The following is a 13,736-nucleotide window of genomic DNA, read 5'->3' as shown; positions in this document are numbered from 1 at the left end:
GTGAGACGACAGTAAAGCACCATCACGCTTTATAGGGGAGATCTAGTGGATTAATGCAACAACTACACACTCTGGAGATCCAGTGGCTTTTTTTTCCAGTTTGTAGATATGTTACTGGACATTTCATATATAAATAGGAGAGGGGGATGGAATGTGTGCATGTGTGAGCCATGGAAATATTCTGTACTATAAATAAGATTCTCTTATACAGTAATAACACATTATGATTTCATTCTACACAACTTCATTTATATATATATATATATATATATATATATATATATAATATTTATTTATTTATTTTTAAGTACTGCTGCGTATGAGGATTTTTCAAGATCAGGAGTGGTCAGATATGGGTCCTTTACCACCATCTAGTGAACAGATTGTGTACTGCAGCTTCTTAAATGTGAAATAGGTTTTAACAGCTATAGCTTAAAAAAAGTTATGGGGGTTCTGGATCTGTACATTATAAATCAGTTGAGTGTGATTTGCATCAGTAAGTCTAAATGAGGTCATAGTCTTGGGGGGGGGGGGGGGGGCACGCCACACCAAAGACAGGACTGAACTCATTCCACGTTCACTGTTGCACCGAGTGAGAAACTCGAAGAACAGACGGCTGTGTGCCTCTCCAACGGCAACCCTGCAGGCATTCTCCTCCCTGCCTCTAACAGCGTATGGCACCGCAGAGGGCATGTGCCAGAACATGTGAGTGGGGAAATAGCTCCAGAAAGGCAAGGCAGCAGCACTGTGTGTGCCAGGTTCATACCACCTGGTCGATTTTAACCCTTTTCTAAACTCCCTCTGCACCTTTTACTGCCAGGTCTTTCTCTGTCATAAGGCAGAGCTTTAAACAACAGGGTGAGGTTTTATACTTAAAAATAATATCAAACTATCCTGCGTGACTTTCAGTTTTTTTATTGGTTTTTGGTGTGATTTACTAGTTTTTGCTGTTGCAGAAAACAGAAAAAAAACATAGTTTAGTATTTATATGCCATATTTTAGTTTACTGAGATTACACTGGGACAGAGGAGCTAAGCAAAGTATTGAAATGTATACAATAGTGTTGGGGACCTGTGCTATACTTGTTTAGATTAGACAAGGGGGGGGGGTTAAAAAGCAAAGGAAAAAAAAAAAAAAAAAAAAAAAATCACATTGATACATATATTCCCCTCATCTTAAAACATACATACACGCCCAACCACAAATAGTACAAATGATTAAAAAACTTGCACTCTGAGGAATAAAAAAAGCAACAAAAACAATTGATACATAAAATATAATACGCATTTTACAGTACGGACTGGTTTCTCCACTCTTACTCGGGCCAATCCATCACAACCAAAGATATAACACTTGTCATAGAAATACCTACAAAATTACATATTTCTTAAAAAACAGGTGACATTAACCTTATGGAACATGGCATCTATTGAGCTATGGTGCCCCCACCCCATCTGTTATGCAATGATTTTGACATGATTTGAACATTTGAGGCAAGAATAAGTATTAGTTTTCCATGTTACGGTTTGAAAACCTAAGTGTCTTAGTATGTTTGTCCTTAGAGAATAAACTATTATGTTCAACAACTTTTCCGACCAGCAATATTAGTCCCAGGACAAGCATTTCTATAAACACAAGACTACTGGGGGTAGGGCACAGGCCACAAGAAACAGAAAGTTACATACATTTGAAAATAAAAGACTATACTGTCCAAAATTTTTAAGTAATAAGGGGAAAGTCACTTAGAGGAAAAAAATGTTACCGTTGAGATTTGTTCACTCTTACTGGTTTGCATTCATTATCACAAAAAAAAATAAAAAAAAAGGGTTATGAAAATACGTAATGAATGTGTTTTTTTTTTTAGAGGATAGAGATGCTACTATAACAACAAAGGTGCTACCAAATAGTCCCATAATCTAAAATATTCTTCCCCTTTGGAGAAACCATGTTTCAGATCCATGTCCTTTATGGATGTGTGTTTTGTCTTTTCTTTTTTAGATACAGGCTTAATGTTTATGTTGTTATAAGAGAGACACTCCCTTGGCTGACACCAGAGACCATCTTTAAGAGTGGGTGACTGTAAATATGTAGTGGATTCAATGCAGAACTTCCACTGTGCATTAGGGGTCTCGAGGGTTTTAAAACTCATCAGTTTCGACGGTCATATTTTCTTCAGAGTGAAAAATACTTAGTGCCTGTAATCTACAATGCCACTTGATCTTTCCATATAAAACTCTCCTTTCTGAGAATAAGTCCCCTTTGGTGTTTTTCGTCCTCCGCCAACTCGTCTACAAGCGAATTTATGCCTCTGTAATAGGGCAGCATTCCAGAACCGTGAGGGGCATTGGGGGCAAGCGAAAGATCCTTGGGAGAGGTGCCGAGCCCGATGGCGAAGAGCTGAGAGGAGCCTTCGAGAGCGCTTACCACAAACTATACACCGCAGGCGGGCCCGACAGCCATGTTTCCTTGGTGGGTGCCTTATCACACGATGAACTGAATGGGTTATACGTCGTGTAAAGGTGGTGGAAGGACAGATAGGGCATGTAAAGAACCTTAAGGGAATCATCAAAGACCTCAAACCTCTCACTTTCAGCCCACCCACGCGCCAAGTACCAACTCCTAAATGAATCCCAATTCCTCCAGTATACTTGGCCCATTTTAACTGAGCTATCCACCTTTTCCGTTTAAGTTGCTGCTGAAGCCTGTGTTTTTTTCTCTGCAAAAATCCGTGCCATCTTGCATTCTCAAATTCACTCAACCCGCCAATCAGTTGCCCCCCACCTACAAATCTAATTGTTTTCTTTTTTTTTTTTTTCTTTTTCTGGGCAACATCTCCATGCACTTGTACAAGTTGATGTAGATGCTGGGGCTGCATTTGGAAAGAGTGCTGCTGGTGTTGGTATTGAGAAATGTGGAGTGGAGAGGATGAAATGTGGATATGAGGTGGAGCAGAATGAATTGGGTTTCCAGTAATTCCTTGATAAATCTGTTGTCCCTTACCGCTTACAGGTTGCTGATGGGTAAGAGGCCCTATAGTGGAGTGTGAGTAGTGAGGGTGTTGGGTGTGTGAAGGGGCATTGGTATTCGAACTATGAGGACCTGACTCTGGTGTGTAGAAGAGTGGGGAATAGCCAGCAGGTTGTGAGTGTAGATGCTGTGTATGAGCAATTGTCGAATGTGTTTGCTGCACAGTATGACTTTCAGTATCTGGAGCCAGACTAAGGAGAACATTAGTGGCAGCCTCGCTTTCAGTTAAGGACGATGCATTTCCACCAGATCCACTTGAAGTTGGCTGGGGGGTTGGTCCAGCACGTGCTAAACCATGCTGAGATAAGCGATGCCTTGTCAGACTGTTAGAGTAAGCAAAAGCTTTTCCACACACCTCACACGAAAACAGCTTCTCCCCACCATGTTCATGAATGGCTTGGTGGTGAGCAGTCAAATGGAAGTGATGGCGAAATGACTTCCAGCAAATTTCACAAGTATAAAGCTTAGGAGGGGGCTGGTTGGATGTGCTAGCACTGGATCCTTGAGCTTTATTTTGAGAAAAAGGGTAATATGATCCAGGGGTTGTTTGACTGCCATCTTGATGTACTGTCCCTCCTTGATTTGCCGAAGACTTGGTTTTACTCCGTCTTGGCTTGAAATCCCCTCTGAGATGTAGCTTTTCATGCCTTTTCAGACTCTGTGCATACCCAAAATCTTTTCCGCAAAGGGAGCATTTGTAGTTCTTCTCCCCAGAATGAACAGTCTGATGTTTAGTAAGATGGAAAGGCTCTCGAAAATCTTTGCCACAAACATCACAATGGAATGGCTTTTCTCCTGTATGAACACGCTCATGCCGGCGGAGAGTCTCGCGTCTGCCAAAGCCACGCCCACAAACAGTGCATAAATAAGGCCTTTCTGCTCCATCCCCACGAGCCCCATTCTGGTTATTCCGCCTGCGCTTTACAGCCTCTCCCGAGATACCACCAGGCCTAGGTTCCCTCTTTTGTCTGGGCTTTCTTGGCCTCTTCGGTTTGGCATTAGATGTGGCATTTTGAGAGTTAGGCTGCTGCTGCTGCTGCTGCTGCTGCTGCTGCTGCTGCTGAGCAGGATGAGACAAAGGCATCATGGATCCGTTCAAACACTCATCATTTCTTCCGTTTCCTGCAGATGTAGAAGATGGGCCACCCAGAGACCCAAAACCAAGACCCCCTAATAACCCTCCAATTATATCTCTTCGTTCCTCTCTTCCACCACCGTTGTTTATTTCAGGCAAGACAGAGGCAGCAGCAGCTGCAGCTATCGCAGACATGGCACTGCTGGTGACTTCATCTTCTGAGTCATCTAGAAGAGAGGAAAGAGGAAGATGTGGCTGCTGTTGGTGATGGTGATGCTGTTGCTGATTTGGAGGGTGTGGGTGCAATGTTGGAGCTAGGGGGGCTTTTCTGAGGGCAGGGCCTGACATGCTGTTAGTACAAGAGCCATCTCCAGAGTATGAGGTAAGGCTACCCTGCGTTCGACGATAATCATCAACTCTATAGGATGTTTGGTACGGATCTCTAGTATACGCCGAATTATATTTTCCTTCTGGCTTATCGCCAGTATTCGGATTGCCTCCTCTCCCCTGTCGATACAGGCCATCACATGACATCTCTGTTGCACCTCCCTCAGCCTTCTCATAACCCAATTCTTTTTCATCTCCTATTTGTCCACCTCGGTATTCACTGCCTTCCACCTTGTCATCAGAACTCACTGAACTGCCATCACTGCTTCGTGAACTTGATCCCCTGCCAGGTTTGCCACAGGAGCCAGAAGCGGCATGGTTAAGCAAAGAGGTACTCTCTCTAAAGCAGCGATCACAGGCTGGACAGCGGTAAGGTTTTTCCTCATGAATTTTCTCGTGACGAGTAAGAGATTCACGCCGGTTAAAAGACCTCTCACAGGTCGAACAAGCGTATGGTCGTGCACCAGAATGTATAACGCCATGCTGAAGGAGATGTCCTCTTTTCTTAAAACCTTTCCCACATTCACTGCAACAGTATGTCTTATCTGGACTTGGGCATGAGGAGGAAGGGTCTGGATTGGTCTGATTTGGTTCGTGTTGATGATGGGCATTTTGCTGATTCATGCCATCTTGTGTTGAGTGAGGGAGACTTGTATCTGACTGGTGTTGATGGACTGTGTTTGGAGTTGTGTTAACGCTGCTATTGGGACCATTACCCCCTTGTTCGTGGCTACGTATGTGTCTACGGAGACTAGGGAGGTGTGTGAATGATTTGCCACACTCTCCACAGTGATAAGGCTCGGGCTGAGTAACAGTGGGAGTCATTGCAGACTGATCATCAGATTTGGGTATCTGTGAAACATTTGATACCAAAACAGAGGCAGAATTTGAGGAGGGGGCAGAGGAAGAGACAGTTGAAGAAGAGGAGGAGGACGGTGTTGAAGATGAGAGGATTGAGGGGTCAGTACCAAGACCTCTCATGCCAACCCCTGCACCTCCACCAACAAGGCCAGAAGACCCATCATGGCCATGTGCCCCAGAGCTACTATGGCAATTAGTACTACTACTACTACTACCACTACTGCCATCAGTTTTCCTCTGGGGCAGGTATCCAGCCATTGCTTTCTTTCTCCTGCTGCCACTACCTCCGCTTCCTCCAGCCGCAGAGGTACCATCCCCTTTCCCATCATCCTTTGGGGCAGAAAGATGAAGTGGAAGTGGGAGAGGAAGACCTGCTTCCTGTTGCATTAGGGAAGCTAGCTGATTGGAGGAAAGAACAGGGATCCCTTGAAAATCAAATCCACTAAGTGGCGATGGTTGAGGTGCAGGATGAAGAGGGTGATGTGGGTGGGCATGGGTGTGAGTGTGAGATAATGCATGTGGTGGTAGCTGCTGCTGTTGCTGCTGAGGCTGAGGGGTTGGGTGGCCATGTGTGTGAGTGGGGTGAAGTGCTGGGGGAGGAGCTAGACCCGTGTTTGAGTCTGTAAGACCTAGATGATTATGGGGACCCTGCTGAACTAGGAACTGCTCAAGGCTAGCATTGGTATGCATTCCAGAAAGGAAGTATTGGTTGGCTGCAAGCATGCAACTAAATTGCTGGTGTAAACTACGTGCTTCAGACGGAGCCCCAACCAGTCCAGCTACTGTACTACTGCTGGTAGCAGGGTTATTGGAAGTGGTGGTTGAACTGGAGGGAGAAGGTGTTGAAGAAGACGGTCCAGGCGATGGTTGAGGCACAGAGAGACCAGGGTGCAGGGGTGGTGGTGGAGGTGGTGGGGGAGCAGATGTTACAACTCCTCCAATTACACCAGAACCACCAGTACTAGTACCTCCTGCAAAATCAAACCGTCCCATCCCTGAGTGAAGTTGCTCCTGTGCTAGAGCAGCCTCTGCAGGGTGAAATGGACGCAAAAATTGAGGGTATCCAGAAGCTGAACTGCCGCTGCTGCTCATCTTGCTAGATTTGCGAGAGCTTTGTGAGGAAGAAGCCTGTGTTTGTTGGGGGATGGGTGGAGGTGGTGCACTCATTTTGGCAAAAATTGACGAGGAATCTGAAAATGCATTACTTCTAGATCCTTGAAGAGAACCTAAGCCGAGCCCAGAGAGGAGAGCTCCAGAAGCCTCACCCTGTTGTTGCTGCTGCTGAAGTTGCTGCTGGTGTTGAAGTTGCTGTTGGTGCTGCAGCTGTCGTTCAAACCCTAGGCCTTTGAACTGATGAGCCTGGTGACCACTAAGCATTTCTAAAATGTCCATAGGGTACTTTCCAAATTGGAACATTTCCCTCACTGTTGAGGGACTCTCCTCTCGTTCCTTCTGCTTCCCTTGTTGCTGCAGTAAAAACAACACTTAATTAAAGGATTTGCAAAAATTTGTGTCATTTAGTTACACATATTTATCTCAAATTCACAAAAATCTATTTACATGCAAAGAATTATTCAACAGATCTAGTCTCAGTCACACACACTAAATAAATAAATAAATAAATAAATAAATAAATAACTCCTGGTAAACCAGTGGAAGCCTAAGCCATTTCATAATCTTCTAAGTTATATATAATCCACATCACATTCGTTACTGCATTTATTTGTATAACAGTATATATAATAACAGTATTTAGTTTAGAATTTGCTGCTCATAGTAATCTAAAATCTTACCGGTGAGGGAATGTTCTCTTACTTATTTATATCACAGGCATTTAAAGAAATGGTCCCCATTTGTGTGTTCCTTATTAAATGTCGTCTCTGCGGTTCAGTTCAAATCACAGTGAAAAGGTTAAAGATGCAATGACACAATGTCCACTGAATGGGATGAAGTCCGTAGTTGGAAGACCAAGAGCCCAGTAGCGCTATTATCCCGTAGTTCTTGCCTCAGTCTGACGTCAGCAACCTCATTCTAATAAAAAAATGTAACAAGGATCAAAATATATTTCTGATACAGTTTAAACATGAATTCAGTAGTCAAATAGCCACGGATCCATGACTGCTCAGGCTGCAAGAAATATAGAAAAGCTGTGGGGTGGGGGATATAAATATAACTAAAGATTTTAAAGAATTTTAACAAATGTTATTACAAGTGCCTACTTTGCATACCTTAGTTATTGAATAATAATATATTTGGCAATATAGGAGTGTTGAATATACCATTTCAGATTCATCCCTTCAATTTTCTGTCATAAAGTCCTCCACTCTTCTGGGAAGGCTTTCCACTGATTTTAAAGCATGGCTGAGGGGATTTGTGTTCATTCAGCCAAAAGAGCATTAGCGAGGCCAGGGTCTGATGTTGGAGGCCTGGAGCACAGTTGGCATTCCAGTTTGTCCCAAACACATTCAGTGTGGTTGAGATCAGGGATTTGTGTAGGACACTTGAGGTCCTGGGTGAACCATGGACCTTCATGAGGGCCTGGACATGCTGGAACAGGTTTGGACCTCTTAGCTCCAGTTAAGGGAAATTGTTAAAACATATCATATAAAAACATTCTAAAATTGTATGCTTCACATTTTGTGGGGAAGAAGCACATATGGGTGTGATGATCAGGTGTCCACAAACATTTGGGCATTTATTGTGTGTCCATAAAGGTAATTTTCTGAACGTTCACCTTTCGCTAGGCTTTTATTTAAATAATGAAATTCAAAAGTTGCCATTATTGGTTTAAATATTTTCACTAACATGCTGTACTATTTTTAACTTTGGTATATATTCCTACAAGCTCACAGTGCCATACAACTAGCCCCTGGCAGCGGTGTTGGTTCTTTCACATCTAGGTCTGTAAACTGTGGAAAACATCTCATTCCAAAGCATGAACATTCATTCTAGTATCTCCACAGTCAATCTAAGCTGTTGTGCTGGTCATGTCTTATATAGCCACCACACCCCCAAAATCAACACACCTGTCATACAGCATGTCTGTTGTCTTCTCTACTTCTATGTTCACTTTTTCTACCCGATAAAACACGGATTATAATTTCCAGGCCAAAATCCCAAATTCAGGACACATTGGGTCAAAATCTGAAACTAGAAGAAAGCACCGAACTAAACTGTGTCGTACATTTCTCATAGAAATGCATCACAAACAAAAAAAAAAACCTGCACCCAACATACACCGTGTAACATGGCACAGTTTTTGCAGATTATTTTTTTGTTTTTTTTTTAAGATAAATCCATCCCTAGATATAAAATCATTGATAATAATAATAATGTGGTGCACTGGGACATGCATCTCATTCACTTCTAATGTAGGCACAAAGTAAATAAATGAAGCTTTATCGAGGTGTCACTGCCTCGTCAAGTATTTTAGAATGAAAAGAAACTCAATACAAATAAATACTTGTCACTGCCTCGTCAAGTATTTTAGAATGAAAAGAAACTCAATACAAATAAAGATATTGATGCAAATCCGAGCAACGTTAAGAGTTTCTATTTTAAATGTCAGGATTAGCCTCGAAACACAGTGACGTCTGTGTCACACACATACATACACGTTTAAGTAACCTCACCTTAACACCGGTTAAAGCTTTGATTTAAGCAATGCATGATTGTGTACAAATATAAAACCAAAGCCCAAAGTAAATAAGTAAGATTTGTTAAACCACGGAGAAACTCACCAAAGTCGAGGAGTTGTGCTGAAAGTGTTCAGTGTCGGTGCTCTTACTCCGGTTACAGCGAGTTTTGTCTTAGCTCGGATAAGGACACGGACTGAAGGGAATGAAGGCTTTTTTTTATAATCACATCCCTCAAAAGTACAAAATAAAATATTTAAAATGCTAAAAATATATATTATGTATATATATATAGCTAACGCATATCAAAATTCCAAGCAAGTCAAAGACATTTTGGCGTAAATAATATTAATATACGAACCGTTCCATTTATATTAGTATAAAATATTATATTATATAGTTGGTTGTTTTAAAAAGTGTGTGTGTGTGTGTGTGTGTGTGTGAGAGAGAGAGAGAGAGAGAGAGTGTGTGTGTGTGTGTGTGTGTGTGTGTGTTAGCAAGCCTGCTATCGAGCTAGCTTGTTAGCTAGCAAGCTAACGTTAGCTAAATAAACACGGTATTCTGTTACAGCGTTCATCGGTGCACCGTTAAACTAGACTCGGTACATGGTGTAGCTTCGTGTACGAGCTTCAGAAAGTACACCACGAAAAGAGTTTATATGCAGGAGAGAGGGAGAAAAAAAAGGCGCCGAAAACGTACATGTACACAAAGGCGGTTTCCGATTTCAGGTTAGCGGGTCATTTTTTCCTCCATCCTCCCGTCGAAAACAGTTTCAAAGGCCTATCCATTGGCCCGACAGCTCTGTTGTCGCCCCGTTAAACCAAACCCCAGTGTTTCCGCTTCGGATCGCTGGCTAATGCTAACCGACCGCTTTGACGTAGATTCGCTCTCTAAACCGCGCATGAATTGAAATCGTCCTTCGTCGGGTTTCTCCTTTGCTTTAATCAAAATTATTAGCCAAATATTTTTCCCCCTTGTGTCATTTTTTTTAATGTCCCCGTCTTCCTGTAGGCGCTTATGTTCGTTTCACAGTGGTCGTTTCCGGGCAGTGATACAGTTCCGGATGGTGTCGCACGATAAAGCGTCCGGCTTTTTTTTTTGTATTTTATTTATTTTGAAACGTGATAAATTGTTTTGCAGGATTAAAAAGTACACGTTAGAATTTTTTATTTGAGAGTTTGAGATTAAAAGTATTAGTCGGATGTTACGTTGGGTTTAAGACTCGTCTTAGTGCTTGGAATGATAATAAAATAGATTAAATATATTGCAAAAAACAAAAAAAAATGTGCAAAAATAAATAAAACTCACGCAAAATGTGTGAAACTTTTTAATACTTTTTGCTACTCGAATATAAACCGATTGAACGTTTTTGTCTTGTTATGATTATCGAGTGTAAAATTAATAATAATAATAATAATAATAATAATAATAATAATAATATTAGTAACAATAATGATAATAATAATAATAAAATAACAACAATAACAATATTAATAATAATAACAACAACAACAATAATAATAATAAATAATAATAATAATAATAATAATAATAATAATAATAATAATAATAAAGATTAAAAACAGTTGTCTGGAAGGAACAACTTAACTATAATGAGGGGAAATGTAGTACAATAGTAAGGCATATGTTCTGGTTGTAACAGTACAGCCAATGTCACAGCTCCGAAGCCATTTTACCCACAAGCTGCTCTGTTTCCCCCTTTCTGCAGGACTCACTTGACCCTGCCCCAAAATGGCGAACGCCACAGCGACGCCTCATTCGCTTCCTCGTGCAGCAGCATATTCGTCATACACGGTTAAAAAAAAAAGCTCCGAATACACGTCTAATCCCATTATTTCTATTTCCACTCCACATAGGTACAACTCCAGTATATATATACGACGCTGTTAATAAAACCTTCACGTGTTAAACGCGTGAGATGTAGAGTTTGGGGGCGGAGCCAAACAATATCCTCTCGCGCTACACTATTTCTACTACTTATTGCTAATGTAATTCTAATAATTCTATTCGTTTGTTTGTGTGGAACTGAAAAAAAAATACGGTCTTTAAATAGGTTTAGGATGGTTTCTGTTAGGAAAAATAGGTTTAGTGCTGCTGTTGAAAAGCAGGGTATTAAAATACATGCATTTATTTGTTTGTTTGTTTGTTTGTTTATTGCATTCCAGGACAATCTCAGAGGTAGCATACAACTTACCTTATTACTACAGTACTACAATTTTGATGCAGCTGAATAGTTTACTGTAACTTATTTTTACATTATAACTTAATGTATCCTATATTTGTGTGTGTGAGAGAGAGATTGAGTGTGAGAGAGAGAGAGATTGAGAGAGAGAGAGAGATTGAGAGTGTGTGTTTGAGAGAGAGAGAGTGGATGTGTGTGTGTGTGTGTGTGTGTGAGAGAGAGAGAGAGAGAGAGAGAGAGAGAGATTGAGAGTGTGTGTTTGAGAGAGAGAGAGTGGATGTGTGTGTGTGTGTGTGAGAGAGAGAGAGAGATTGAGAGAGTGTGTGTGTTTGAGAGAGAGAGAGAGAGAGAGAGAGAGAGAGAGAGAGAGTGGATGTGTGTGTGTGTGTGTGTGTGTGTGTGAGAGAGTGGATGTGTGTGTGAGAGAGAGAGATCAATGTAGGTCTAGGAGAATGCAGAGAAGTGAGAATGTAAGTGACAAGCAAAGAAAAATGAGATATATTGGCTATATACTATAATTTATTCTATATATTCTTGAGATTTATATTATGAAAAAGGTCTTGAAAGGGAACTAGGTAAGAAGCCAGACTTGTAGTAGCCAGGGCATGTTGAGAACGTCTAGATAAACATAAATCATTTTGATTTATATAGAGAATGTCTAACACTAAAGGCAGCAATTCAAAAGACGACAAGCACAAAAGCCAAGCTGAAAGAAACCAGTCTGGTTTGATAAACTGGTAGATCGTCTTCTCAGGCTGTATAGTTTCTATCAAGGTTCCCTAATACTTGTTTGAGGTATTCTAATTGCCTTCCTGCTGTGTTGTGTAATTAAAAATAACTTGTCACTAAAATATCATTAGTCTTGATAATCCAGAAACCATTCGCATCTACCAGCTACCAGTATGTACCGGCTGTATTTTGGCAGCTTGTGTCTGATCATATATATCCACTTATTTTATTTGTAATATAATTAATCAACCTATTTCATTTTTTAGCTTTTAGAAAGCCCTAACGTGTTGTTTGAAAGACTTGGATTCATCTAACAACAGCTGCAAATCTGCGAGGGTGAAATCAACCACAAGCTTCCTTCTAATACTCCAAAAACTCTTAGTGAAATGGTGCTCAATCTTGGAGCATTCACATTTGGAGGAGCGCATTAACTGCCCTGTCAGATATACAGGATTGGTTAGTTTTCTTATTAAACTCCCCAGAGAGCAGGGTTAACTCTTTTAGACTTCTGGTCATGGATTGCTGTGGCTTTGTCAGGATTTAAATTCAGATTTCCTAACAAAGGTTTAGATGGAGCTCTTGGGATAAATTAACCTTTGTTAAATATTATAAAGGAGTATCTATTTTTATGATTTTTGACCTCTAAAGGGCCTCTGTGTGACTGTGAGTGTATGTGCCGTGCAATCGTGCAATGGGTTGGCACACCATCACCATCCTGGGTGTCCTCTACACCCTGGGATAGGACCTTGGCTCCACACATCCTTGTGCACTATATGATAAGCAGTATAGATGATGCATGGATATGCCTCTAATTATTGGAATAAAAGTTTAATGGTGTTTACTAGATCCAAATGAACCTGTTGTAGCAGTAAAAGGCACCTTGTAGTAGCTTAGAGGCATCATGTGACTCCACATTTGGATATGAACAGTAGGAAATAAACATTTAGACAAAATGGTTGTCATTTAATGAGGCTGGATAACAATTGAATAGATATAGCAAACCACCATTTCATCCAAATCATCATTTACATAAAGATATTAGCTCAGATTCAAGATTCTATTTCTTATTATAACGAACAGAAAGTGGTTAGGAAAGGTACGCTAAAGCTTAGCATCTTTCAAATTGTTGTGCTGTCAACACAATTTACATGTAAATTTACATTTAAATATAAAAAATATACATATAGAACAAACAGGATAAAAGTGCTAGTTCAAGTGTTCCAGGAAACTGTAGGTCTTCACCCAACATTTGAAGATGTGTCTCAGCTGTTCAGACATCTAGGGGAAGTTCATTCCACCACCAAGGTGCCAGAACAGAAAAGAGTCTTGCTGTGTACCTTCCTCTTACCCAGTGAGCAGTGCTGGTAGTTCTGAGGGTGTGAGGTGAGGGGCTTTGAGGTAAGAGGGAGCTGGTCATCAGTGGTTTGAATCTCATGCAAACCAGTGGAGGAGCGCAGCAGTGGGGTGGTGTGTGAGAACTTAAGCAGGTTGAAAACAAGTCATGCAGTTGCATTTTTGAATCATTTGCAGAGGACGAATTGTGTTCATAGGTAGACCTGCTAGCAGTGAGCTGCAGTAATCCAGTCTCAAAATGACAAAAGAATATACGAGTACCTGAGCAGCCTGTGTGGACGAAAAATAAAAGGATCCTTCAGATGTTGTAGAGATTAACCGAAATGAGCGTGTCACATTAGCAATATGTGAGGAAAAGGACAGTTCATTGTCCATGGTTACCCCAAGGTAGCAAGCTGTGACTGAAGGGGAGGTCAGATTGTGTAGGGATATTGCAAGATCCTGAAATGGGGATGAATCACCTGGG

At 41.1% G+C, this 13,736-nt stretch overlaps 1 protein-coding gene across 1 annotated transcript; it reads right to left on the bottom strand.

Annotated features, from left to right (window-relative positions):
* Positions 1-899: 899 nt before the first annotated feature.
* znf865 (zinc finger protein 865) lies at positions 900-10,091 on the bottom strand. The gene is made up of 4 exons (XM_060865853.1): positions 9,685-10,091; positions 9,091-9,181; positions 7,144-7,381; positions 900-6,817 (listed from the first exon to the last, which is right to left on the bottom strand). Exon 4 carries the CDS (start codon positions 6,764-6,766, stop codon positions 2,189-2,191), a length of 4,578 nt encoding a protein of 1,525 aa, XP_060721836.1. The 5' UTR covers positions 6,767-6,817; positions 7,144-7,381; positions 9,091-9,181; positions 9,685-10,091; the 3' UTR covers positions 900-2,188.
* Between the last annotated feature and the right edge of the window lie 3,645 nt (positions 10,092-13,736).

Source organism: Tachysurus vachellii, chromosome 3 (genome assembly GCF_030014155.1).
Source record: "Tachysurus vachellii isolate PV-2020 chromosome 3, HZAU_Pvac_v1, whole genome shotgun sequence".
NCBI classification, from domain to species: Eukaryota; Metazoa; Chordata; class Actinopteri; order Siluriformes; family Bagridae; genus Tachysurus; species Tachysurus vachellii.
The sequence above is the reverse complement of the archived record's forward strand: the minus strand, read 5'-3'. Positions and strand labels throughout refer to the sequence as shown.

Excerpts from the sequence above, each read along its gene's own strand:
- znf865 (XM_060865853.1), bottom strand. The coding sequence starts at position 6,766 with ATGTTCCAATTTGGAAAGTACCCTATGGACATTTTAGAAATGCTTAGT.